This window comes from Amblyraja radiata, chromosome 9 (assembly GCF_010909765.2).
Source record: "Amblyraja radiata isolate CabotCenter1 chromosome 9, sAmbRad1.1.pri, whole genome shotgun sequence".
Lineage (NCBI taxonomy): Eukaryota > Metazoa > Chordata > Chondrichthyes > Rajiformes > Rajidae > Amblyraja > Amblyraja radiata.
Window position 1 is genome coordinate 36586036 of NC_045964.1, and position 25669 is coordinate 36611704.

A 25669-nucleotide genomic window follows, 5' to 3' on the forward strand; every position below is an offset into this window, starting at 1 on the left:
AGCGGAAAAGGGTGGAGATGGAAAGATGTGGCTAGTGGTGGGATTCCGTTGGAGGTAGCGAAAATATGGGAAGATTATGTGCTTTATGCGACGGCTGATGGGGTGGTAGGTGAGGACTGAGGGACTCCGTCCGTGTTGAGAATAGGGGGAGGGGAAGCAAGGGTGGAGCTGTGGGATATCGAGGAGACCTTAGTGAAGGCCTCATCTATGATGGAAGAAGGGAACCCCCGTTCCCTAAAGAATGAAGACACCCCTGATGTCCTGGTATGGAACACCTCATCTTGGGTGCAGATGCGGCGTAGATGTAGGAATTGGGAGTAGGGTGATAGAGTCTTTACAGGAAGCAGGGTGGGAAGAAGTTCACTTGTGAGAACACAAGTAGGTACAGCGACTAACGAGGCTGAAGAAGGGTCTCGACCCGAAACATCACCTGTTCCTATTCTCCAGAGATGCTGCCTATCCCGCTGAGTTACTCCAGCATTTTGTGTCTATCTTCGGTTTAAACCAGCATCTGCAGTTCCTTCCTACACAACAAACTAGAGGGCATAGCTTTTAGATGAGTATGGGAAAGTTTAAAAGAGATGTGTGGGACAAATTATTTTACGCAGTAAGTGGTACAATAGTGATGTTGAAAATACATTTAGACAGTTACATGATTAGGTAAGGTTTTGAGGAATATAGGCAAATACAGGGAAATGGGATTAGCTTGGTTATAAAACCTGGTCAACATGGACACGAGGGAGACACACAGGATGATAGGATAGTGCAGCAAAGTGATCAGCTGTGATCATATTGGATGGCAGAGCAGGGAAAAGGGACTAAATGATTTACTCTAGCATCCTTTCCTTAAACTCTTCTGCAACATATGTAAAATTGTGTTTATTGCAATCTGTCACATTTCCTCAGATGCACCAAGTAGTAAAAGTAAGACATGTGAATAAATCACTTTGGGATTGGTTTAATAGTTAAAGTCATTTGTATTATGCCTTCAATGGTTAAGTATAATTTGATTTATTCCCATGATGTTTAACATCACTGCTAAATTAATTGTTTATTTGTTCAAAGAAGATAGCATTTGGGATTATTTTGATGTGGTTGATGGGTCAATTGAGAAAACAATAAATAGTCTGCTACAAGGATAATGGATGGTATTCATGGTGCTGACTAGATAAGGTGATCTGGTTTCTCAAAGAATATCATTAACCCAAGATAATATTCCAATGTGTAGTCGCTTTTAGGAGTAATTGATTTCCAAGCTCTCATTAACTGAACTGAAATTCTAAAATTAGAATGGTTTGTTTTGAACTTGTTTTCTGTGCCATTAGTCATTTGATATTGGATTTCCTTTTTATTAGGTCTACAAATGAAATTATCATAACTTGGTCCGTTAAGATAAAACATTGAGGGCATATTCAACTTCAGCAAAGGTGCTAAAACAAAAATGCTATCAGTTTAGTCATTGATTCTTGTTTTCTCCTTTTTTAGTCGACGAGGCTAAAGTGAATGTATGGTAAGACCAATCAACACCAATGGCTACTGTGTTGTAATCTTGTTACCACTAAGAGAGGCTCTCACTTTTCTCCAGCTCCAATTGCCATGCTGTAGCATTTGCCTTTGTGTAACATTCACCAATGTCTGAATCTCCTGGCCTTTGGACACTGCCACCAGTGTTAAATGATCTGTTTCTGTACTACATTTACTTGCTCTTTTTTCATTCGAGGGGGAGGGGGGGCGGGTAAACCACTCCATTTGTTACAAAATGTATGACTGGACAATATAATTCTTGCTTTCCGGTCTGTTCAAACAGAGGTCAATGTACCTTTTAAATATCCTGGTTTATTCTCATTAGCATATATTTCTCTAAGTGATCTATCGTTAAATGATAGTCCAGATTTTAATAATTTATCTCATCAAAATTCCAGTAGTATACGTATTGTCTTCAGAATATTATCTCTACCATATGCCTATTAGTAGCTAGATTATTCAGATACTTAAAGACCCTTAAAGTTAAAATGAATCCGATAAAATAAAGTTTTCCAGAGCTGTGCTAGCACCACGTGAAGCAGATGTTCTTGGCCCCACAATATAATTCAGGATTTTGGAACAATTTTATTAACTGACACAGGAATCCATGCAATATTGTGCATTTTGCATTATCATAATCTGTAGTTTGTGCCTTAAGTTATAGGCATATTTACCCCCAATGCAGCATTCATGTCGTGTAATGCTCCAAGTGTGTTGTTCATTTGAAGACTAACGATTGCCCGACCTTCATATGCATCCTCGAAGTTTGGGTCAATATCAGCTGTAATTGTAAAGTGATACCAGGCTTTCTGAAATGCTCCCAGTACCTGAAGAGGAGAAAAGTACAGAGTTAGAGAGCACAGAAACATACCTTTCAGCTCAATTCATGCCGACCATTTAAGGAAATAATTTAAAGATTATTTGTTTTCAACTTGTGGCATTCAATAAAAGCTAATCAAAACTTTATTTGCCATTTGAAGCATTTAAAATTGCATTTAATTCTAGATATCTAATTTCTAAATTAAGATATTTTTAAATAGTGTCATTTTTGACATAAAGGAGTTACCATTTGGTACAAAACAAGTGCATTCTTTTCTCTGATTTCCTCACAAAATAACATCTCTTATGATGTAGCACTTTTACAATTTCCTTTTTTTTTGCATCAAGGCAAATTGCTTCTTTGTCAATTAAAAAAAGAATCAAATGCAATGTAAAGTTGAACAATTTCTATGGTTTTAAAATAACTTTAATTCATCTTCCATCCCACTGATGCAAACTAAGTGGCAGCTTTCACCTTGAACTATCATCTTTTTCTTCAACAATCTCTCTTACATTCCATTTATCATGGACCTCTTATTTTGTACTCTCCACCTCCATTTTCTCTGCATTTTTAAATCCATTTCAAAGGTCATTGATTCAAAACATTGCTTCTGCCTCCACATTATTTCCTGCCAAGTATTTCTATTATACTTGATCGGGTTCTAGTCCTTAAATGACCCTCTTCACAAAGCTAAGCAAAAGCATCATATAGAGAGCATCCAAGATCACACCTGGAGTCATGAGAAAGTACCATTAACTGCAACGCCAATGATACTGCTCTTACAGAAAGCAAACAACTTGGAGAATACACCTGTCCTTCTGGAGCTGCTAAGATTTTTGGAAGGACTTTAGTCAAGATTGGCAAGACATTGGAGGCATTGGCAGGTCTGATCCCCAAGTCATAACAGATATGCACCCACCCACTGTCTGACCAGCCTTGGGAGATTTGAATTGGCATTATGGCGCCTGGAAGCATTGTCAAACTTGCCAACGTATATCTATTGTCACCTCTAATTCTAGGGTAATACCCTTGACTTTGCTCTACAGCCAGATACCAATACCAAAGATTGCAGACCCAGATACAGACGCGAAAGATTGCAGCTTCAAAACAGATACTAAAGATTGCATCTTCCCTGAATGTACAGCCAGATATCAGCCCTTCCAGGACAGTATCTCATTGTGGATGTCCATCATGGATATCTGTTCCTCCCATAAGGGAATGAGGCTGGATGGGTAAATACTGGCACATAGCAGATGATCTGTAAATCCAAGCTGGAACCCAAGTTTAGAGGGAGAGCCAGGGTATTTGACTGCATTTGATAGTATAATTATGTGAAATCAAATCATTTTGTTAAAATATTGAGATTAATGAATCCGCATGAGCAGTGGAGTTATTTATGCATTTTTCAGTGCTGTACCTCAATGTAACTTTGATCATTGAATTTGTAGTTTGTTAAGAAAACCATAGAAACCATGAAAGAAGTGCAGAATTTGGGGTTGTTAAAACAATTTCCGGGGGTTCCGGAGACTATTATTATAGTTTTGAAGGGAATAATGTAGCAAATATATCCTATGTATCCATTGAAACAGAAATGCACTATTGCCTCAAAGCTTTAGGATCACATTAGACTAGGTGGGATGTTGTATTCGAGGGCTAAATAATTCACAAACTACACTTGGTGTCCAGAACCCAAAGTATATTTATAACAAGCCAAACATGGCTGCTGCTAAAACCCTGCAGATTCCTCAGGGACCCTCCCTGAGGAAACATTCATTTCGAGCCAGAGCCCTCTAGTGGTGACTCCAGGACACAACACTTTTCCCTCCTTGTAAATGAAGGTGATCATACAAGTCCAGTTATCCACCCAAATATGTCCATATGCAATCAGTCCAAAATAACAGCTGTGAACATAACGTTTATGGCTTCACAGCTGATAATCGTGCAGATGCTGAGGTCTCCTCTTCTGTCGCTGAGAGTGTCGAGCGGGAATAGACTGCTCTGCTGTGTGCTCTGCTGTGTGCTGACCACAATCACTGTCTTGGCTGGATATTGGGAAAGGAAAAGTGTCCAATTCGTCGTCTTCCTGTCCCTGTCTACTTGCAATTAGACGTCTCGCGTTCCATCTGGTGTCAACTTGGAGGAGCTAGGCGTTCTCGCCGAATCTCCGTTTAATCTGTATCGGCTTGGAGAGTGCGCTTGCGAGCTTATGCTGTCTGTTTGGGCGGCTGATTCGTACCCAGTCGCCGACCTTGAACCGCGGTGCTCGTACTCTGCGTTTGGCATCACAGTACGCTTTCCCTTTTGCTTGTCTGTGTGCTATCATTTCCGCCCTCGCTTTTGTGTCTGGATTTGGGTGGGATGTCAAGGAAGACTCTCTCTAACTTCTACAGGTGCACAGTCGAGAGCATGCTGACCGGTTGCATCGTGGCTTGGTTCGGCAATTTGAGCGCCCTGGAGAGGAAAAGACTACAAAAAGTAGTAAACACTGCCCAGTCCATCATCGGCTCTGACCTTCCTTCCATTGAGGGGATTTATCGCAGTCGCTGCCTCAAAAAGGCTGGCAGTATCATCAAAGACCCACACCATCCTGGCCACACACTCATCTCCCTGCTACCTTCAGGTAGAAGGTACAGGAGCCTGAAGACTGCAACAACCAGGTTCAGGAATAGTTACTTCCCCTCAGCCATCAGGCTATTAAACCTGGCTCGGACAAAACTCTGATTATTACCAACCACTTTCTGTTATTTGCACTATCAGTTTATTTATTCATGTGTATATATTTATATCATGGTATATGGACACATTTATCTGTTTTGTAGTAAATGCCTACTATTTTCTGTGTGCTTAAGCAAAGCAAGAATTTCATTGTCCTATACAGGGACACATGACAATAAACTCACTTGAACTTGAACTTGATGGTTGAAGAGCATTCAGTTTTGTTCGCAGGTTTCGCCCTATCATCAGCTCTGCTGGCGTTTTCCCAGTCAAGGTGTGTGGTGTGGATTTGTAGGATCGTAGGAGGATATGGATTGACTATTCGAACGTTTTTCCCTCCGACATGCTCGCTTTGATGCTTTCCTTGATCACGCGATTGAATCGTTCAACCACGCTGTTCGATTGGGGGTTGTATCTCGACGTTCACTGATGTTGAATGTCATAATTCGCGAGGAAAGTGGAGAACTGTTCAGATATGAACTGAGGGCCGTTGTCAGTCGTTATGACCTCTGGCAGTCCCCACTTAGTGAACAGCCACTTAGAGAATCGCGATGATCGAGCTTGCCGTGACTGAAAGTAGTTGCGATCTCAGGCCACTTGCTGTGGAGATCGTGTACTACAAGTAGAAACCGCTGGCTTCTTGGCGCAGCTTGCACCTCTCCGAAGATGTCGACTTGCAAGTGCCTCCATGGATTGGCTGGCCATGGGATTGGCTGAAGAGGGGCAGGACATGGTTTTGTTGCTTTCTCACTAAATGTGCATGCTTCACAATTTTTTACGAAATCTTCTACGTCTACGCGACGACCTATTGCTGGCCACCACACGGCCTCGCGACACCGTTGTTTCATCCTAACAATGCCCGGGTGTCCATCGTGTGCCAGTTGTAACACGCAGTGTTTCATTGATTTGGGTATAACCACTCGAGTTCCGCGCGTGACACATGTATCGTTAACCACAGCCAGTTCGTGCTAACACTGGATGCATTCGTCGATCGTGTTCCTCCTTGTCCCTTCCATGGACCACGACATCATCGAGGAGATTGAGTGCTCCGTCAATGCCTGCCAGAACCGACGCCATGATTTTTTGAAATGCGCTAGGCGCTGAGCACAGTCCATAGGGCATCCTACGGTACTGAAATACTCCTTCATGTGTAATGAATGCTGACAAATGCCGACTGCGTTCTGCTAGTGGTACCTGAAGGTAGCCGGCGCATATCCAGTTTTGTGAACACCGTTGAACCGTGGAACGACGCAGCTAGCTCTTGTATTGTTGGCAGAGGGTATTTGTCCGGAATGATGGCTTTGTTGACCGATTTGAGATCGATGCACAGCCTGAGTTCACCGTTCTTGCGTCGCGTGATGACCAGATTCGATATCTAAGGGATGAATCGATGCGCTCAATGATACCATCCTTTGAGTCGTTTCAGTTCCATTGAGACTTCTGCGTGAACGGAAAACGGTAGACGCCGTAGGCGTTGTGAAACAGGCCGGACTGATGTGTCTACACAAGGTGCGTGGCAGTACCCTTTAACTATCCCAAAACCCAAGAAAAGGGAGGGGTACTCATGCCTATAGTCCGCGTCGCTGATCACATTGATGTTCATGCCAGTTGAGTCCTGAAGCTTGAACCCTAGTTGATCAAACAAATTGACTCCCATCAGACTCTTTCCTTCTGCGACGTAGAATGCGAAGCTATCGAGCTTAACTCCTTTGTAGCAGACAGGAACGGTCACTAGCCCTCTCATGGGTATGGTTGAACCATCATAAGCATGAAGAGTGTCCCTCGGGGGAGCAAGTGAGTAGTCCGAAAAGTACCTTTTGTAGAGGTCGACGCTCAAAATTGAAACTTTCGCCCCCACATCTATGAGAAGCGATACCGAGGTCCCAGCGATCTCGACCCTGCAGTCTTTGAAAGCCCCTGTTGACCGAACATTCTGGTCAGCCCTGTCCTTTATGGAGTATACGTCGTGTCCGCCCGGAGATTCATCGTCTATATGGCGTACAGATGACGCCTTCTCCTTCGATGACCGGCAGACTTTTTCGAAGTGATTCAGCTTTGAACACGCATTGCATCGTTTACCGTATGCTGGACATTCCCCGGGAGCGTGTGTCCAGCCACAATTCGGACACTGCTTGTTTAAGCGATTGTGTTTTGATTGCCTCTGAATGCCCTGCACTGGTGCTGTGTTCATCTGATGAGATGCATGACTAAATGCTCCCTCAAAGCATGCCATCGGCTATTGTTTGAGCACCTCGGCGTTATGCATCGCACTTTCAATTTGCACAGCTAACGCTTGTGCCTTTGAGTGTGAGAGCATCATCCTCCATGAGAAGGCGCTATCTAATCCACGGGACAGAAGTCTTTTCGATCAGCTGGTCTCTCACCAGCTCATCAGTCAGTGCTCCAAAATTGCACTTTGCAGCCTCATGGCTCCAGTCCCCTTTGTTCAACTGTAATACTGACATTTCCGATTTTCCCTTCTCCCTCTCAAATTGTGGATTAAAACATTATATTATGGTCACTACCTCCTAATGGCTCCTTTACCTCGAGTTCCCTTATCAAATACGGTTTATTACACAACACTAAATCCAGAATTGCCTTCTCCCTGGTAGGCTCCAGTACAAGCTGCTCTAAGAATCCATCACGGAGGCGCTCCACAAACTCCCTTTCTTGGGGTCCAGTACCAACCTGATTATCCCAGTCTACCTGCATGTTGAAATCTCCCATAACAACCGTAGCATTACCTTTACGTGAGCTGGATCGACCGACCGTACACACACACACAAACACATCGCAAAGGCGGGGGCCAGGGAAAGCGAGGGAGCGCTGTCTGCACGATGAAGAGGAAGATAAACGGCTGCCACAGTGTACGGTAAGTCATTTAGAGAGCGCGGGGGGGGGGGGGGGGGGTGAAGGGGGGGGCGTAGAAGGGGGGGAGACACTTTTAAGAAGTTTAATAAAGTTTAGCGGCCATTTCCTTTGTCCTGAAAACTCCAATGAGCCATTCAAAATGTCCGGTTAGCAAAGGAGATTGCCTATAGCTGCTTCGACTGCCTGTAACTAAATGGCGACCCCACTCCACTGCACTACGAGTCAAAACCAAACATGCCGACCAAATTTTACTCACGGAAAATTTTTCAACATGCTGAGGCCACGAGTATTCGGAAATTTCCCTCGAGCATGAAGGAGAGTTCCAGCGACCTCATAGGACCTCCTAGGACCACGTGTCGACCATGCTGCGAGTTTGAAGGTCGAAGACACTCTTCTAAACTCGCAGATTAGGTCACCCAAGTGGGACAGCCCCTTGAGCCTCAAGCTCATCCACATTATCGTACAATTTTCTGGCTCTACAGATCTCATTCATATTTCCATTTAAAATACGAGTAAATTAACTTCCTTTCCTATATACAAGACATTAATGGCTCCACTTCTAACACTACACCTTCTTTCAGCCTTTGTCATTTGATTATGCTGAGAAGCTCCAATCTCAGGGAGATATCGTCTCCAGTGATGGTTTTTTTCAAATGGAGCCTTGATGAAATCATTATACTGTTTGAATTTTGTCTGCATGATATAGAGTTCATTAGCTTTTCAGTCTTTAATGCATTGACAGTAAGTTAAATGGCAGGTTTGAAATGCAAAATGGTCCAATAATTGTGGTCAATGTAGGTCACGCCAAATTAAATGGCGCAACTATTAAACTTAGAGCTGGCATAAATTCACAGAACTATCATGATCCATATTATGTTCAAATTTTTTTACTCTGAGAAATGGCAGGAGAAGAGCTATTTAACAAACATATTTGGTCAAAATGTTGGTGGATCATTAGCAGAAGCAGTTGATTGCTGTGAAGGGTCCAAACAACGAGTGTTCTGGTAAATCTCATCTTCACCCTCTCCACTCCTGGAATGCTTACCACACCTGGAGCACTGCCTGCTGTTTTGGTCACCTAATTAGGGAGGAATATACTTGCATTGGAGGCGAGAGAAGATTGAGTTAGTTGATATCTGGGATGAAAAGATTGCCTTATAAGGTTCGCAGTGGAGTTTAGAAGAACGTTTGGCATGGACATTGTGGAACAAAGTGTCTTGGTTGTAATGCTCTATGACCATAGGGTAACCCTGTCCAGGCATAAGCACATGATTTAGAATTCTAATCAAAATTGACTTAACATCTCAGCCTTTGGGAACATTAATCCCAAACTCTCCAAGGAGCGTGGTCCATGTCCACTATTGGAATGAAGTTTGCAGAGATGAGTCCTTCTTGGCATCAGCCCTTGGCATCCCCAACAATCTTTGCACTGTAAATTGCACCCTATGTCAAGGCTACTGTTTGGGGGCCTGTAGATTACTCCCATTAGGGTCTTTTTACCCGTACAATTCCTTAGTTCTATCCATACTGACTCTACATCTCCTGATTCTATGTCACCCCTCGCAAGGGACTGAATTTCATTCCTCACCAACAGGGCAACCCCACCCCCTCTGCCCACCTGTCTGTCTTTTTGATAGGACGTATACCCTTGAATATTCAGTTCCCATCCCTGGTCCTCTTGCAGCCATGTCTCTGTAATTCCCACAACATCATACTTGCCAATTTCTAACTGAAGGGGCTGTCCCACTTGGGCGACCTAATCTGCGAGTTATGAAGAGTGTCTTCGACCTTCAAGCTCGAGGGCACTTGCCTGGAAAGCCTCGAGCTGGATCGACCATCCGCGATGAAACCGTGAGCTGGATCGACCGACCGCACACACACACACACACACAAACACATCGCGAAGGCGGGGGCCAGGGAAAGCGGGGGAGCGCTGTCTTTGCACTGTATCTGCCATCTGCAGATCCAGCTCATACATGCCCACCATTGGCATCGAAAGCTCTTTTTGCATGGAGGTTTCAAACATGTAAATGGCAGTGTCCTCTACCCAAGCCTATAGTGGTCCATAGAAACAATCTTCCAAATTAGTAGTCAGCATCCAAAATGTACTGAAACAGACTACATAAGTTTGATAAAAATATGTGAGTAGTATTTTAATTAATGCAGCTGCTTTCGTAAATGGCATTGTGACCGAAGTTAATTTTGGAACAACTGGACCCAATTTCGTTTGGTAAAGCATTGAAGTACTTTTCATATCCTACAAGAAATATGGTCATCATGTAAGTGAGATTTTAAATGAGATGTGCCTGTCAGAGCTGTTACTGTGGTGTGATTGAGACAAAATAACATTTTATTCCACACTGGGGAAAACTTTTTTTAACCAATATCACATAATGCAAATGAATCTCCAAGCAATAAATTAAAAGAAACACAAAATGATAATCTTGTTATACATTATACAAAAAGAATTAAAACTATATATTAATTTTATGGCAATAAATCCTAATAATCCATACCTGTAAATTGTATCCCAGATTGATTCTGGCTTTCACACATCTCGGATTTAAATGAAGTGCTCGAACAAAATCTTTCTGTGCTTGCTTTATTCCAGCTGGGTGACCACTATCCATATATACATTTCCACGTCCATTATATGCATCCGCAAAAAATGGGTCCAATTTCACAGCTTGGGTGAAACAGTTCACAGCTTCTTCTAAATAGTGGAGCCTCAAACACATTAAATACACTAAAATAAGTAGTTCATTCTTCCTACTGTGGGTTATATCATTTCTTTTTAAAGGTATGATCTATTTCTAAAATAAAACGACTGTTCAAACAGCCGTAGTATGCTTGGGGTCTTTATTCCTAACATACAGTACACAAAACGTCCGCTATTTTTTTTAACTTTTACAGGAGCAAAGCAGAAGAGTGGAAACTATAAGCCGGTTAGCGTGACTTCAGCAGTCGGTAAGATTTTTGAGTCCATTATAAAGGATGAGGTTCCTGAGTACTTAGAAGCACAAGATAAAATAGGCCAAAGTCAGCATGGTTTTGTGAATGGGAGATCTTGCCTGATGAACCTATTGGAATTCTTTGAGGAAGTAAATAGCCAAATGAGAGAAATAGAAGAGTCAGTGGATGTTGATCTGGATATTTAGAAGGCCTTTGATAAGGTGTGACAAGTGAGGCTGCTAAAAAAGATGAGACAATGGTATTAGAGGGAAGATACTAGCATGGATAGCAGGTTGGATGGATGGCAGAAGGCAAAGACTGGCCAAAAAGTGGTCTTTGTCTGGTTGGCTGCCAGTGACTAGCGGTGTTCCACAGGGTTCTATGCTGTGGCCACTACTCTTCACGTTGTATATCAATAAGTTTGATGAGGAAATTGAAGGCTTTGTGACCAAGTTAGCAGATGACATGAAGATAGGTGGAGAGGCAGGTAGTGTAGAGAAAGCAGGGAGTATGCAGAAGGACTTTGACAGGTTGGGAGTGTGGGCAAAGAAGTGGCAGATGGAACGCAACATAGTAAAGTGTGGAGTCGGGCAATTTGGTAGTAGGAATAAAAGCGTAGATTATTTTTAAATGGCAAGAGAGAATTCGGAAGTGCAGTTCGACTTAGGAGTGCTGTTAGAGTAAATTTGCGAGTCAAGTCGGTACTAAGGAAGGCAAATACATTTATTTCAAGAGGACTAGAATATACAAACAGGGTGGAATGCTGAGGCTTTATAAGACACTGCCCAGACTGCATTTGGAGTATTGTGAGCTGTTTTAGGCTCCATATCTGAAAAAGGATGTGCTGGCATTGGAGGGAATCCAGAGGAGGTTTACAGGAATGAACCCAGGAATGATTGGCTTAACATATGATGAACGTTTGACGACACTGTGCCTGTACTCGTTGGAGTTTAGAAGGATGAGGGGCTACCTCATTGAAACTTACTGAATAGTGAAAGACCTGGATAGAGTGGATATGGAGAGGATGTTTCCACTAGTGGGGAGTCTAAAACTGGAGGCCAAAGCTTTAGAAAGACGAGGAGGGATTTCTTTAGTCATAGAGTGGTGAATCTGTGTAATTCATTGCCACAGAAGGCTGTGGAGGCCAATAGATATTTAAGGCAATTGACAAATTCTCAATTAGTACAGGTGTCAGGGGTTATGGGGAGAAGGCCGGGGAATAGAGTTGAGAGGGAAAGATAGATCAGTCATGATTGAATTGCAGAGTAGACGTAATTGGCTGAATGGCCTAATTCTGCTCCTAAAACATAGGAACTTATGAACCAAAGCCCAAGTGAATGGGCAGCGAGCGCTGCAGATATTACCTGGTGAGCCAGATGCCAAACCATTGGATGGAGGGTTATTGGAGTTCTACTTATCCCCAGCACTTTTCGAGTAAGAATAATCTAATTTTCAATTGTATAATGTTACAACTTTAGGCAATATACTTCCTGTTGTTTGGGGAATCTGGAACTTTCAAATTTTCCTGCTATAACTTGGGTTGAAACCTCAAAGGGGAACTTGTTAAAGTAACTTTTATATTGTGACTTACTTATGATAGCTGATTGCCATCGCATGATGTATGCTGGGATTTTTAGGATCTTCCACAATTGCTGCTTTAAAATCCTATAAATGAAAATATTTAAAATCAGATAATTAATCTTTTGGTAAGATGGATTCACAATGATTATTCCGTTTCCTAGATCTTCCAATGATCAAGCTGAGTTCACTGGTTGTCTGTCCTCAAAGTCTGCACTTACCTTGAGAAGATCTCCAAACATAAAGAAACTCAAACACCTGCAGATATTGGAAATCTGAAGTAAAAATGCAAATGCAAATCAGGCACCATCCACAGAGAGGGAGTTAACTGCCAAAGTTCTTTGACCTGAAATGTGATCTGCTGGTCTCTTTCCACAGATGCTGCCTGACTTTCAGATTAGCATTTTACTTGACGAATATTTAAGGACATTCAGTAACTCTTTAAAAAAATTAATTACTATTTAAATTAGTCTCCAAAAACTTTAAAGATAAGATTTTTAAAAAGTGTTAATTTTGCTTTAGCTGAAGAATTCAGCTATTTTATCTTTGAGATGGTCTCAGCAGGACTATAATTGCATGTTAGTAACTTGTTGATGAGGGAGTGCTGCTTGATTGCAGGCAGTCTCCATCATTATGCTACTGATTGAAAGTAGACTGATGGAGTAACAATCAGCCAGACTGGATTTCCCAATGATGCAGGCAGGATGTGGCATGTCAATTTACCACATTTTTGCATAGATGCCAGTGTTGTATTTGCACTGAAACAGCTTAGCTAAGGTTGAAGCTAATTATGGAGTGAAAATCCTCAGCTGGAATATCATGTAGACTGCTTTACCATATTACATCATATCTTCCATTCTTCCATTTTGCCTTTGACTGGAGAATGCTGGCGAGTGCTTGCACCTGTCACAATGCATCTCCCCTTTAAAGAGGTTTAGTTTAGTTTTGAGGTACAGCATGGAAACTTTGGCCCACTGAGTACACAGCGACCATTGATCACCCATTCACACCAGTTCTATGTTACCCCACTTTTGCACCCGCACTAGGGGCAATTTACTGGGGCCAATTAACCTACAAACCTACATGTCTTTGGGATCGGCGCACCCAGAGGAAACCCACGCAGTCACAGGGAGAATGTGCAAACTCTCCACAGACAGCATCCGAGGTCAGGATTGAACATGGATCTCTGGTACTGTGAAGGCAGCTGCTCTGCCAGCTGTGCCATTGTGCCTTGAAGCACTCCATCCCAGATTTAACAAGTTATACTTTTTGGTAGTACATACTCTCAACCTCCTCTGCAAACATTCATAATTGAAACCATTCAACTAATTTTTTTGGCAACCACCAAAGTTTTTATTTTGTTGTTTTTCTCTTGTCTTTGGATTACTAACCTGCGATGCATTGAAGTAATCTTCCATGCTCAGATACAGTAGACCACGATTAATTAATGCCTTCAGATTTAATTTATTTTTGCACCCAAGTAGCTGGATTATCCCATAATCTTTCAGTGCCTGAAAAATATTATTTGAGGTATGCATTTTCCATGAAAATATGGATGTGGGAAATATAGCTGCAGATATAAGCATTTTTCAGTTTGCTCAGTTAGTACTTCAGTTACGCCCATCTATTATTATTCACTTTAGTCTTCAGTTCAAAAATATACTATAATTAAAAAATTAAAATCATAAAAGCAACATGTTGTACTCAGATAACCATGGAAGCCATGGCAGTTGTCACTTTTTGTCATTTAACCCCTTCCGCACAAAACCTGCTTTCAAATGCGCACACAAATTAATACTTTGCTTATTATTACAGTAAATACCCTCAATATTATCAAGAAATTATTTTCCTTCCATGATATAATCGGCTGTTATGATACATTCCAAGGAAATTAAATCCCTCATTCAAACCACCCTGCCTCTGGTTCATGAAAACCTATTATTAGCAATGTTACAAAATTTTGAGATTTTAAAAATCAAGTCTGCAATTTATCCCGTCAGATAAAGCATAAACAGAAGTTTAATTTGACACCTAATTCACTTTCATATCTTCAGTATTAAAACAGTGATGGCCATTTTCATACTCGGAAATTAGCATCTTGTTCCCTATTGCATTTCCATTGACTTAACTCAAAAGGTGTGATCGAGGACAGTCAAAAGCCCATAACTTTCTTAAGAATTAAGAGAACTGAATGAAATTTTCAGTTATTATAGATTGAAACATTCTGAAATAAATATGAAACAATCTTACTCGGATGACCTGAAATTAAAGCATATAATTAGTTAGTTACCTAATTGTAGTTAATTACAAAATTCAATTACTAGATCTAAACATCTATCAATTTCTTAAGAAAAGGTTAACATTTTTAAATAGCCTAAGTGTCCAAATAACATTCACACAAGAATTCACAATATAACATGATTTTTAAATCTCATTGTCATGAATTTATAGGCCAAATGGAAGGAATTTAATGTTTAATTCCCGTAAATGAATGGCCATTTAAATCATCTTGCGAGTGGGTTTTTGTGGAACGTGATCATTTGGAACATTGCGGTTGGAGTGAATTTAAACCCCATATCGGCAGGAAAAATACAGCCGGTTCGGATGGGTCCCAAGTCACCTTCTCGCAACATGAAATTTTGATTAAAGGTATCTTAAGAAGCACTTTTTAATGTAAAAATAAACGGCGTACATTGCCTTGTCCCCTACGTGAGATCCGTCCCGTTGTCGGCGTTCACGGCTTTAGAAGGTGATTTTTAATTTACACTAGCAATTAATTTATCCAGCGCAGTTTAAAAATAACTCCAGAGAATGAATGTCGGAGCGATTTTTCTTGAGCAACTAAACAGGCTGCCGAACATCGATTTGAACAGCCTGGAGAAAACGGCATTTTAAACCCGTCCCCCTCTCAAAGGCGCCAAAGTCGCACACACGGGCAGTGACATGAACTGCAGCGCCGCTGAAGGTAAGTTTTGTAACATACCTACTAATATCTAAAAGGTGCTTCCTATTGTACATTGTTATTGGAAGGTGCTGAAATCTCTCCCCTGCTTAAATGGCGCAGCTGGCACCTTGATTTTCTAGAACTTAGGAACTGAAGAGACAGAAGCAACTCACTAGCAATACCAAATAATAGATTTAAAGCTGCTGAAAAAATAGCAGTACCCTGCAATAAGGGATAAGGGAGGATGACAGTCAGACATCGAACTGTGGGCAATTGAATTGGCATATCAGGTTAAATGGTATCTTTGGTCAGTGCAGAGGTAATGCTAGCTGGCTGTTGTATGCATATTTGGAACACTGCCAAAAGTAACACTTTTATTCTTCCCAATTTCACATTCAGTTACATGGATATTAAAATGTTGACTAGTTCATTGTAGCAATGCCTTGTAATCGTTTGCATATGTACAATATCTGCTAGATACTTTATGGTGCTATATTTTTGGCATTTAAGTGCATATATTCAGCATGTACAATTTGATCTTTTTCAGTGAGGGGTTCACTTTAATGTCTGGAAAAACAGTTGTGCAGTAAAATTTCTACAATACGAAGTCTAAATCCAAAGGATTAAAATTAATGGCTGCAACAACTCCACAATTAACATTAAATAAGTAGGTGTGGTTTTGTAGAATGATTCAGATCTTGCAATCTCAGTAATTATTCTAAACAACCATTACCGAATATCACTACATTTTTGTTAGAATGTGAGAAAAAAAACAGTTATTGTACAGCAGAGGCCAGGCAAGGAAGTGGGTAGCCAGTGATGCCTCCAACAAGGTAACCAATCACGTCTCACAGTAAAAGAAGGCATGCACGTGTTTATATTGAGGAAAGATGAAATCAAGCTCGTCCCCAACTTAATCGTTAGCCCTACACAAGAATGCCCTTTTGGGAATCATGGGAAGATGCAGACATCTATAAAAATGTATTGCAATACATAGCAGAGTAGCGAATTGTGGGGGGAATTGATCAGAATGTCAATCATGTCACAACTCTTTGCAAATATCTGCCTCTTATCAACATTCATTTTATGGTTACTTCATGGAAGAAATAGCTCGGATATTGGAACTTTTGATAACTGGAGGGCATACTACTAAGTAATATCATTTTTCATTTATGTTTCACTCAGCTTCATGAATCTCGCTTTATCTTTTCTATATATACCTTTTGAAGATCATTTGCTTGTTGATAACTGACAGCCCTGTTAAAGTAACCCAAGATGCAGGTCTCATCAATGTTTATTGCAGCAGTTGTGTCATCAATTGCCAAGTGATATAACTACAATTAAAAATAAATTGACATTAATAAATGTTAAACAAAATATTTACTTGAAATGTTGAGTCAGAAGTAAGGTTCCTCTCAGCACAGATAATAAAACCATTAATCAGTGATCAAACATGAATGGAGAGATATAATTCAATATGAAATGGTTTAATATAGTGGTATGTGTTTCGCTCAGGCATTACGGGAATGACCTTTTACACTCATTTTGGTGGAAGGTTTTCATAGGCTTTATCATGCTGTATACTTTGACAGCCTTCCTCGCTGTCCGTGACTCCAGCAATATTGGTGCTGTCTGAATGAATGAATGATACTTTATTGTCACATATAACCAGTCGCAGTGATATTCTTTGTATTACATACCCAAGGTATGCAAAGAGTCGCCACATAAAGGGCGCTGACAAAGTTACAAGTATTCCATTTTAACACAAACCAACTTACTAACCAACCTATTTACATTTCCATCCAAGTGGTGGAAGATAATTATTCTGGCTGAAGGTCTGTGACCAGTGCAATTCAGTACGGATCTGTGCTGGTCCCTCCGTTATTTATGATTTACATAAATGACCATTACATAAATGGGTTAGTTAACATGTTTGCAGACAACACCAAGACAACAGGATATAGATCAACTACACAAATGAGTGAAGAAACATCCGATGAAGTTTAATTTGAGCAAATGTGAGATCCTGCACTTGGGGAGGTTGAATATAAGGGGAAAGTATGCGGTTGGAGGTAGGGTCAGCGATGAGGTCGGGCCAGCAGTCGGTGAGGATGCCAGTGGTCGGTGAGAAGGTAGGGTCAGCAAGAGGGTCGGCGAGGAGGTCGGGCTGATGGTCGGCGAGGAGGTCGGGCCGGCGGTCAGCGAGAAGTTCGGGCCAGTGAGGAGGTTGGGTCGGCGGTCTGTGAGGAGGTCGGGATCGCAGCTACAATGATATATGGAGTCATGTGATCATGGGAATAGGTGGGCATAGGTGAATAACTGCCTCCTAGAGGTACCATCAATGACACTTTCCACAAGTTTGCTAATGTTTGAAAGCAAACTAAACAAATGATAATTAGTTTGAATGTATTTCTGAACAGAACATATCCATGCTGTCAAGTAGATGTCAGCATTGTATATATACTGGAACAGTCAAGCTAGTTCTAAAAGCAAATCTTCAGTAATGCAGTTGCCTGAACCCCATAAGCTTCGATTTTTCAACAGACTAGTTTCTCTGATGGTGGAATCACTTGAGAAAACAGGTGCATCAGTTATTCTGCTGTTCTGGTTGAACATGGTGGTAAATGCTTTGGCCTTATTTCTAGCAATCATATGCTAGGCCCTACTGCCATTGATGATTGGATTATTCTCAGAATCTCCATCCCTATTTACATTATTTTTCATGACTAGGTTAAACTGCAGAACCTTGATCTGATCCTTTGATAATGAGATTGCTATTCGATCTGTTGCATGTTGTTCAGAAGGTATGTCATCCTGTACTATAGCATCTTACTTTTCTAGGTATGGCACCTCATGATTTTTAGGAATGCCTGATGCTGCTTCTGGGATACCTATTTGCACCATTCACTGAAATAGGGTTTATCACCTAGGATAATTGTTCATCCCAGTTTGGCAAAAGAATAAATCAGGGAAGGTAGTCCATCCGTGGATAAAAAGGGAAATCAGGGTTAGTATCAAAATAAAAGATGAAGCATACAAATTAGCCAGAAAAAGCAGCCTACCAGAGGACTGGGGGAAATTCAGAGTCCAGCAGAGGAGGACAAAGGGCTTAATTAGGAAAGTGAAAATAGATTATGAAAGAAAACTGGCCGGGAACATAAAAACTGACTGCAAAAGCTTTTATAGATATGTGAAGAGAAAAAATTAGTTAAGACAAATGTGGATCCCTTGCAGTCAGAAACAGGTTAATTGATCATGGGGAACAAGGACATGGCAGACCAATTGAATAACTACTTTGGTTCTGTCTTCACTAAGGAAGACATAAATAATTTGCCGGAAATAGCAGGGGACCGGGGGTCAAATGAGATGGAGGAGCTGAGTGAATTCCAGGTTAGTCGGGAAGTGGTGTGAGGTAAATTGATTAAAGGCCAATAAATCCCCAGGGCCAGATAGGCTGCATCCCAGAGTGCTTAAGGAAGTAGTCCCAGAAATAGTGGATGCATTAGTGATAATTTTTCAAAACTCTTTAGATTCTGGAGTAGTTCCTGAGGATTGGAGGGTAGCTAATGTAACCCCACTTTTTAAAAAAGGAGGGAGAGCGAAAACGGGGAAGTACATACTAGTTAGTCTAACATCGGTAGTGGGGAAAATGCTAGAGTCAGTTATTAAAGATGGGATAGCAGCACATTTGGAAAGTGGTGAATTCATTGGACAAAGTCAGCATGGATTTATGAAAGGTGAATCATGCCTGACAAAAGTATAGAATTTTTCGAGGATGTAACTAGTAGAGTGGATAAGGGAGAACCAGTGGATGTGTTATATCTGGACTTTCAGAAGGCTTTTGACAAGGTTCCACATAAGAGATTAGTATGCAAACTTAAAGCACACGGTATTGGGGGTTCAGTATTGATGTGGATAGAGACCTGGCTGGCAGACAGGAAGCAAAGAGTAGGAGTAAACGGGTCCTTTTCAGAATGGCAAGCAGTGACTAGTGGGGTACTGCAAGGCTCATTGCTGGGACCCCAGCTATTTACAATATATATTAATGATATGGACGAGGGAATTGAATGCCACATCTCCAAGTTTGGAGATGACATGAAGCTGAGGGGCAGTGTTAGCTGTGAGGAGGATGCTAGGAGGCTGCAGGATGACTTGGATAGGTTGGGTGAGTGGGCAAATGCATGGCAGATGCAGTATAATGTGGATAAATGTGAGGTTATCCACTTTGGTGGCAAGAACAGGAAAGTAGACTATTATCTGAATGGTGGTGGATTAGGAAAAGGGGAGATGCAACGAGACCTGGGTGTCATGGTACACCAGTCATTGAAAGTAGGCATGCATGAGCAGCAGGCAGGGAAGAAAGCGAATGGTATGTTAGCATTCATAGCAAAAGGATTTGAGTATAGGAGCAGGGAGGTTCTACTGCAGTTGTACAGGGCTTTGGTGAGACCACACCTGGAGTATTGCGTACAGTTTTGGTCTCCTAATCTGAGGAAAGACATTCTTGCCCTAGAGGGAGTACAGAGAAGGTTCACCAGACTGATTCCTGGGATGGCAGGACTTTCATATGAAGAAAGACTGGATAGACTCGGCTTGTACTTGCTAACATTTAGAAGATTGAGGGGGGATCTTATAGAAACTTACAAAATTCTTAAGGGGTTGGACAGGCTAGATGCAGGAAGATTGTTCCCGATGTTGGGGAAGTCCAGAACAAGGGGTCACAGTTTAAGGATAAGGGGGAAGTCTTTTAGGACCGAGATGAGAAAAAAAAATTCACACAGAGAGTGGTGAATCTGTGGAATTCTCTGCCACAGAAGGTAGTTGAGGCCAGTTCATTGGCTATATTTAAGAGGGAGTTAGATGTTTCCCTTGTGGCTAAAGGGATCAGGGGGTATGGAGAGAAGGCAGGTACAGGATACTGAGATGGTTGATCAGCCATGATCATATTGAATGGCGGTGCAGGCTCGAAGGGCCGAATGGCCTACTCCTGCACCTATTTTCTATGTTTCTATAATAATCTTAGTGTGAGGGATATTCCAGGCTATGAGTTTACAGAATGTATTTTCCTTCTGCTGGCGAGGTTGGAAACAAAGGTCTGTATCTCACATCAGCTAGCTAAAATGTAATATTCAGTTGAAAGTTTACCTTAGATTTGATTGCTTAAATAACACCACAATCATATTCATTTATCAACCACTAAAATAAATAGAAAAAAAGTTTCACACACCTTAGCATGATATTTCAGTGCTCCTCTACAAAGAAAGGCTCTTGCACTCTGGGGTTGCAGCTTCAGTGCTTCATTACAGCTTAGAATGGCCTTAAGATAGCGCTGCTGCATTGCATAGTACACAGCTCGGCTTAGGTAGGCCTACAGAGACAAAGGAAATATTATAAAAAGCCACTTTCTTTGTCATTCTGTTTATTGGGAACATTATATATGAAGTAATCTTGTATATTAAATGTTGTAAGGGAATTATTTTTCTTCTACAGGATTGTTGAAGAGAAAAAAGGCATCGATCAATCTCTGCCTCCATTTCAATAAGCAAGATTAGTTTTCAATTTTAGGGACGGTACAGTGGGAGAGCAGCTGCCTCACAGCGCCAGTGACCCCATTTTGATCCTGACCTCGGGTGCTGTCTGTGTGGAGTTGGCATGTTCTCCCTGTGACCGCATGTGTTTCCTCTAGGCGCTCTGGTTTCCTTCCACATCCTAAAGACGTGCAGGTTTGTAGGATAATTGGCCACTGTAAATTGGCGCTAATGTGTAGAGAGTGGATGAGAAAGTGGGATTAGATGGAACTAGAACTACACAGTGGGAATTAGATAGTTTAGTTTAGTTTATTGTCACATGTATCGAGGTACAGTGGAAAGCTTTTGTTGCATGCTAACCAGTCAGTGGAAAGACGATACATGACCACAATCGAGTCATTCACAGTGTACAGATACATGATAAAGGGAATAACATAAATAACATTTAGTGCAAGATAAAGCCAGTAAAGCTAGTGTGAATGGATGATTAATGATTGACGTGGATAGTGGTTTGAAGGGCCTATTTCCATGGGGGATCTCCAAACTCTCTGAATGCCTTTACCCAGAGCATAGTGAGTCTTTATTATAGAGTCAATGTAGGAAACTGGCACGATCAAGGCAGCGTGTGATTGGCTACGATTTTACCGAAATCATATCCGTGACATGAAGGATCAAATCTATATTACTAAAAGTAAGATCTAGACCACTACCTGTTTTTCTATTTCATGATTTTTGAAAAAACGCTGCCACTTACGGCTATAATTTTTGGCCATCTTACTCAGTCCCCCTCCGCTGCGCAGGACAAGAGGATTTTTCACGTCGATGGAAAAATAAAAGAGTTATTAATGTTTTAAAAATATTGACATTCTCTCTCTGCTGCCCCTGCTGGTGGGAGGGGGGAGGGACTATAAAACCCGGAAGTGTTGTGCCTCACTCAGTCTCTGCAAGATGGAGGAAGCGAGAGGGTCACGTCTCTCTGAGCTGTGAATAACACTGAACACGTGTCTACTCAACTGTGAATGCCCTTAATGTGGTTTGAAAATGAAAATGTGGTTGCTAGCTGCTAGCACATCAGGCTTGAGTGACTGAGCTGTCACCCGAAGAATCCATTTGGCCCACAATGTCCATACTAGTCCTCTGGAAACCAGTCCCTTCAGCCCACAATACCCATACTAGCACTCCAGAAAGCCCCACCCCTCCTACTGACCACCAATATTGGAATTGGTGGAGAGGTGGAATATTGCGTTGGGGGACCAGCCCTTCCATGTGAACAGGGGACCCAATGGGTCCCACTTAGTCTAGTAGAAACATAGAAAAATAGATGCAGGAGTAGGCCATTCGGCCCTTCGAGCCAGCACTGGTCATCTAAAATCAGTATCCCGTTCCTGTTTTTTCCCCATATCCCTTAATTCCTTTAGCCCTAAGTTAAATCTCTCTCTCTTGAAAATGGCCCACTCCTGCTTCTAATTTCTATGGTCTTTGATTAAGCTTTCCCCTGCAGGAAGTGGATCCTGCTGGTGGGACACATAATTAATCTAGGCAGTAAGAAACTTTGAGACTTCTGCTGACCAGAAATAGATGAGAAATCCAAGAGTGGCCAAACACCAATATGAAGAAATCAATCATTCAGATTTGTAAAGTATGAACCATCTTGCAGGATCTTTTGGGCTTCCAAACTCTATCATTGTTGTCCTAACCCCAGAGTCTGGGCAAACAAAATAGCTACACAACATATACAGAACATAAACGGGCCATTTTGGCTGAATACGCCAATTCTAGTTCATCTAATCTTCTTAGCATAATCTTTCATCTCTTTCAGTGTCATTTATCCAGCTACACCTTAAATGCTTCATAGCATTCACCTCAACTTTCTCATTATATAATAAACTCCACATTTCTGGTAAAAGATGTTTATCATGAAATAATTTCTGGATTTATCTTAAAACAGTAGTCTCAGTTGGGGTGGGAGATGGCAATGTCCACGTGGTCCGCCCTGTTTCGACGATTCAACCTGGCGTGCACAATCAAATAAGATCAAATAGAACAAGTTGTCCTACAACTTTAGGCTGTGCATGCCATACGCAAGAAGAAGAAGAGTAGTCTCAGTTCAAATGTCAATTTAAAAAAGTATACCCCATGGATGCAGTACCCTGGATCTTAAGTAGATCAATTAAAAGGAAAGTGTATTTCAGGTTACTAAATTATTAATTACCTAGCAAATTACTGGTTAGATGTTGATGCCTTCTGTGAAAAATAACATTCCTTGTTTCCATCCTGAAGACCCTCATAACATAATAAAAATAGTGCCTCTATAGTGATATTTCATACCTCTCGAATACCTTTTACATTTGCTTATCATTCCATAGCACTCGCTTAAGTTATAATTTTTAGTGTTCATTGTGAAATTCCACATTGAAATTCTACACTGAACCTGTGCTTAATTTAACTAATTAAAATAACAAATACTCAAAGATGATGCTCTAACAGTTTGGACTGGTCAACTCATTGTTTCATTTCAACAATCTGGTTCTATCCTTCACTGTAAGAGCATGTGGTAGCCTAGCTTTTTCAGTGGGTTTCCCATCCAAAAGTTAAAATGTATTCAATATCTGTAAAATGCCGAGGGATATAAATTTGTGTTAACATTCGTCATAAATGGGATTTACGAACCCACAGATTTTGTGCTTTGTTATTCTAAAGTCAGTACTGGTATGCGAGGTATGTGGTCTTAACATTTGGCCACTGCCAGCACAGCTAACTACTTAACTGTGCATCAGACATCACTGGAAAAATAAAAGTGAGGTTTAAGATCCAGGAAGGGGATTAGAGATCAAGGTTTCAGATATTAAGGGTAGGAATCTCTGGACCAGGACGTGAATATTGGGGTCATTGCTCAACATTTTAATATATGTAATGGTTAATGTTAGCTTTCTAATGTGACAAATGACTTTGTTTTAAATTCTTGAAGTTGGGAAATTACGGCCTCCATATTGCTCTACTCTAATATTTAAAACACCCACCCCTTCTCCCACCATGCTGAATCCCATATTCCTACAGCACACTTCACAATACCATATTTTATAATTAGGGTCCTGCCCAACAACAGCATGAAGTTGAAACACAAAAACACCATCAGAACCCAGAACCACAAGATCACCATGATGCACAAGTGTTTGTACATGGCAGAAAGTAATCGAGCTGATAGGAGCAAAATCATAACCTGGAATTTGGAACAGGATTGCAGCATAATGTTTAAATATCCATAATTCCTTCAAACATCATCGCTGTTGTTTGGAGGAGGAGGACTGGCCAAATGTTGTGCCTTCCACCACAGTGATGAATGCTGTGGTGGATGTTTGTGTTAAATTTTTATTGTGTATTGTATGTTCTTTATCATTGTACTGCTGCTGGCAAATTCATTTCACTTGCACTTTATGTGCAATGTGACGAATAAAACCGTATTGTATTGTATTGTATAAAGCTACTGAAATTTCTAAACATGTGTTAACTGTAATTGAAGCAACCATAAATATTCTATGAAATAATCAATTAGTGTTCTCAATGTTTCAAAAAAAGTAACAAGTACATAAATAATTCAGCGTATATATAGATATTGAACATTTATCAATCAATTAATACATTTTGTGCATGTTTAGAAACAAAGACTGAAAAATTTCAATACCTCAAAGAGTTGAGGGTCGATTGCAAGTGCTCTGTGAAAGTCGTAGATAGAATTTATTTCACGAAGCTTCATTCTGCACAATCCACGCTGATAATATGCGTTAGCAAAATTTGAGTGCATTTTCAGTGCTTTATTAAACGAATCTATTGCCTGGAAAGTATCAAATATTAATTCTAAGAAAAAGTATTAACGTGCATGTACCATACTAAGCAACACTCAATTCAACTTCAGTTATAAAAATAAACAGAGCAGGGAATTTTCTCTTTGTCCCCAAAAACTGTGATTTTACTTCTGGGTTCTCTATGTATGTGACAAACATATGGAGGAATCTAGATACAAGCAGTGGTATCCAGCAGTGCTATCACTCTAATGCGTTGGAAACCACTTCACATAGTCTTTAAATTGTTTGCTTTTACGCAATGCTCTCTTGGAGGTGAGTGGAAGGGCAGCACCTAACATTCAACCTAACCCAAACTTGTAACTTTCCCCAAACCTATCGGCTAATTGCACTACCAACTACTGATTGGACCCTCTGAGCACTGATTTAACCCAGTAAAATTCCAGGTAGGCAAACCAAGCCTCACCCCTATTGCAACTCTACCATCCCTCATGCTGATTGCTTTACTTGCCAATTGGTGCCTATAGTTTTAATCCTTAATGCTTTCCAGCCTTCTGACACCAGGCATTAGTCCCAGATATCCGTCTTTTTTTTGCATGCTCTGTCATGAAAAAACGACCTTTTCAAGTGCAAAGCCTATTTCACAGCAAGCATAAGATGTCATATTAGGCATGTACTGTAGAAATAAGGAACTTGCTGGTTTATACAAAAGGATACAAAGTGCGAGAATAATTAAGCAGGTCAAGCAGCATGTCTGGAGAACATGGATAGGTAACTGACATACAAACAGCACCCCACCCCCTCTCTCTTCCCTGTGCCCTACTTGGATTTGCACCCATTTGCCTCCTTCCCCCTCTATCTGTTGGAGCCGTTGGAGCGGTCGCAGAGGGAGGGGCTACGCCCGAGCGGTAGGATTAAAACCCGAGTGCGGGGCTTG

General features: G+C 41.1%; 1 protein-coding gene across 2 annotated transcripts in view; it reads right to left on the reverse strand.

Moving 5' to 3' along the window:
* Positions 1-25669, reverse strand: part of LOC116976976 — a 78458-nt gene that overhangs the window by 15535 nt on the left and 37254 nt on the right. For both annotated transcript variants that reach the window (XM_033027126.1, XM_033027125.1), the window contains exons 13-19: positions 24615-24764; positions 20632-20772; positions 16625-16738; positions 13852-13971; positions 12474-12547; positions 10447-10657; positions 2199-2351 (exon numbers count right to left, since the gene is read on the reverse strand). In XM_033027126.1, coding sequence (XP_032883017.1) covers positions 2199-2351; positions 10447-10657; positions 12474-12547; positions 13852-13971; positions 16625-16738; positions 20632-20772; positions 24615-24764 — 963 coding nt within the window. The remainder of the gene's footprint in view (positions 1-2198; positions 2352-10446; positions 10658-12473; positions 12548-13851; positions 13972-16624; positions 16739-20631; positions 20773-24614; positions 24765-25669) is intronic.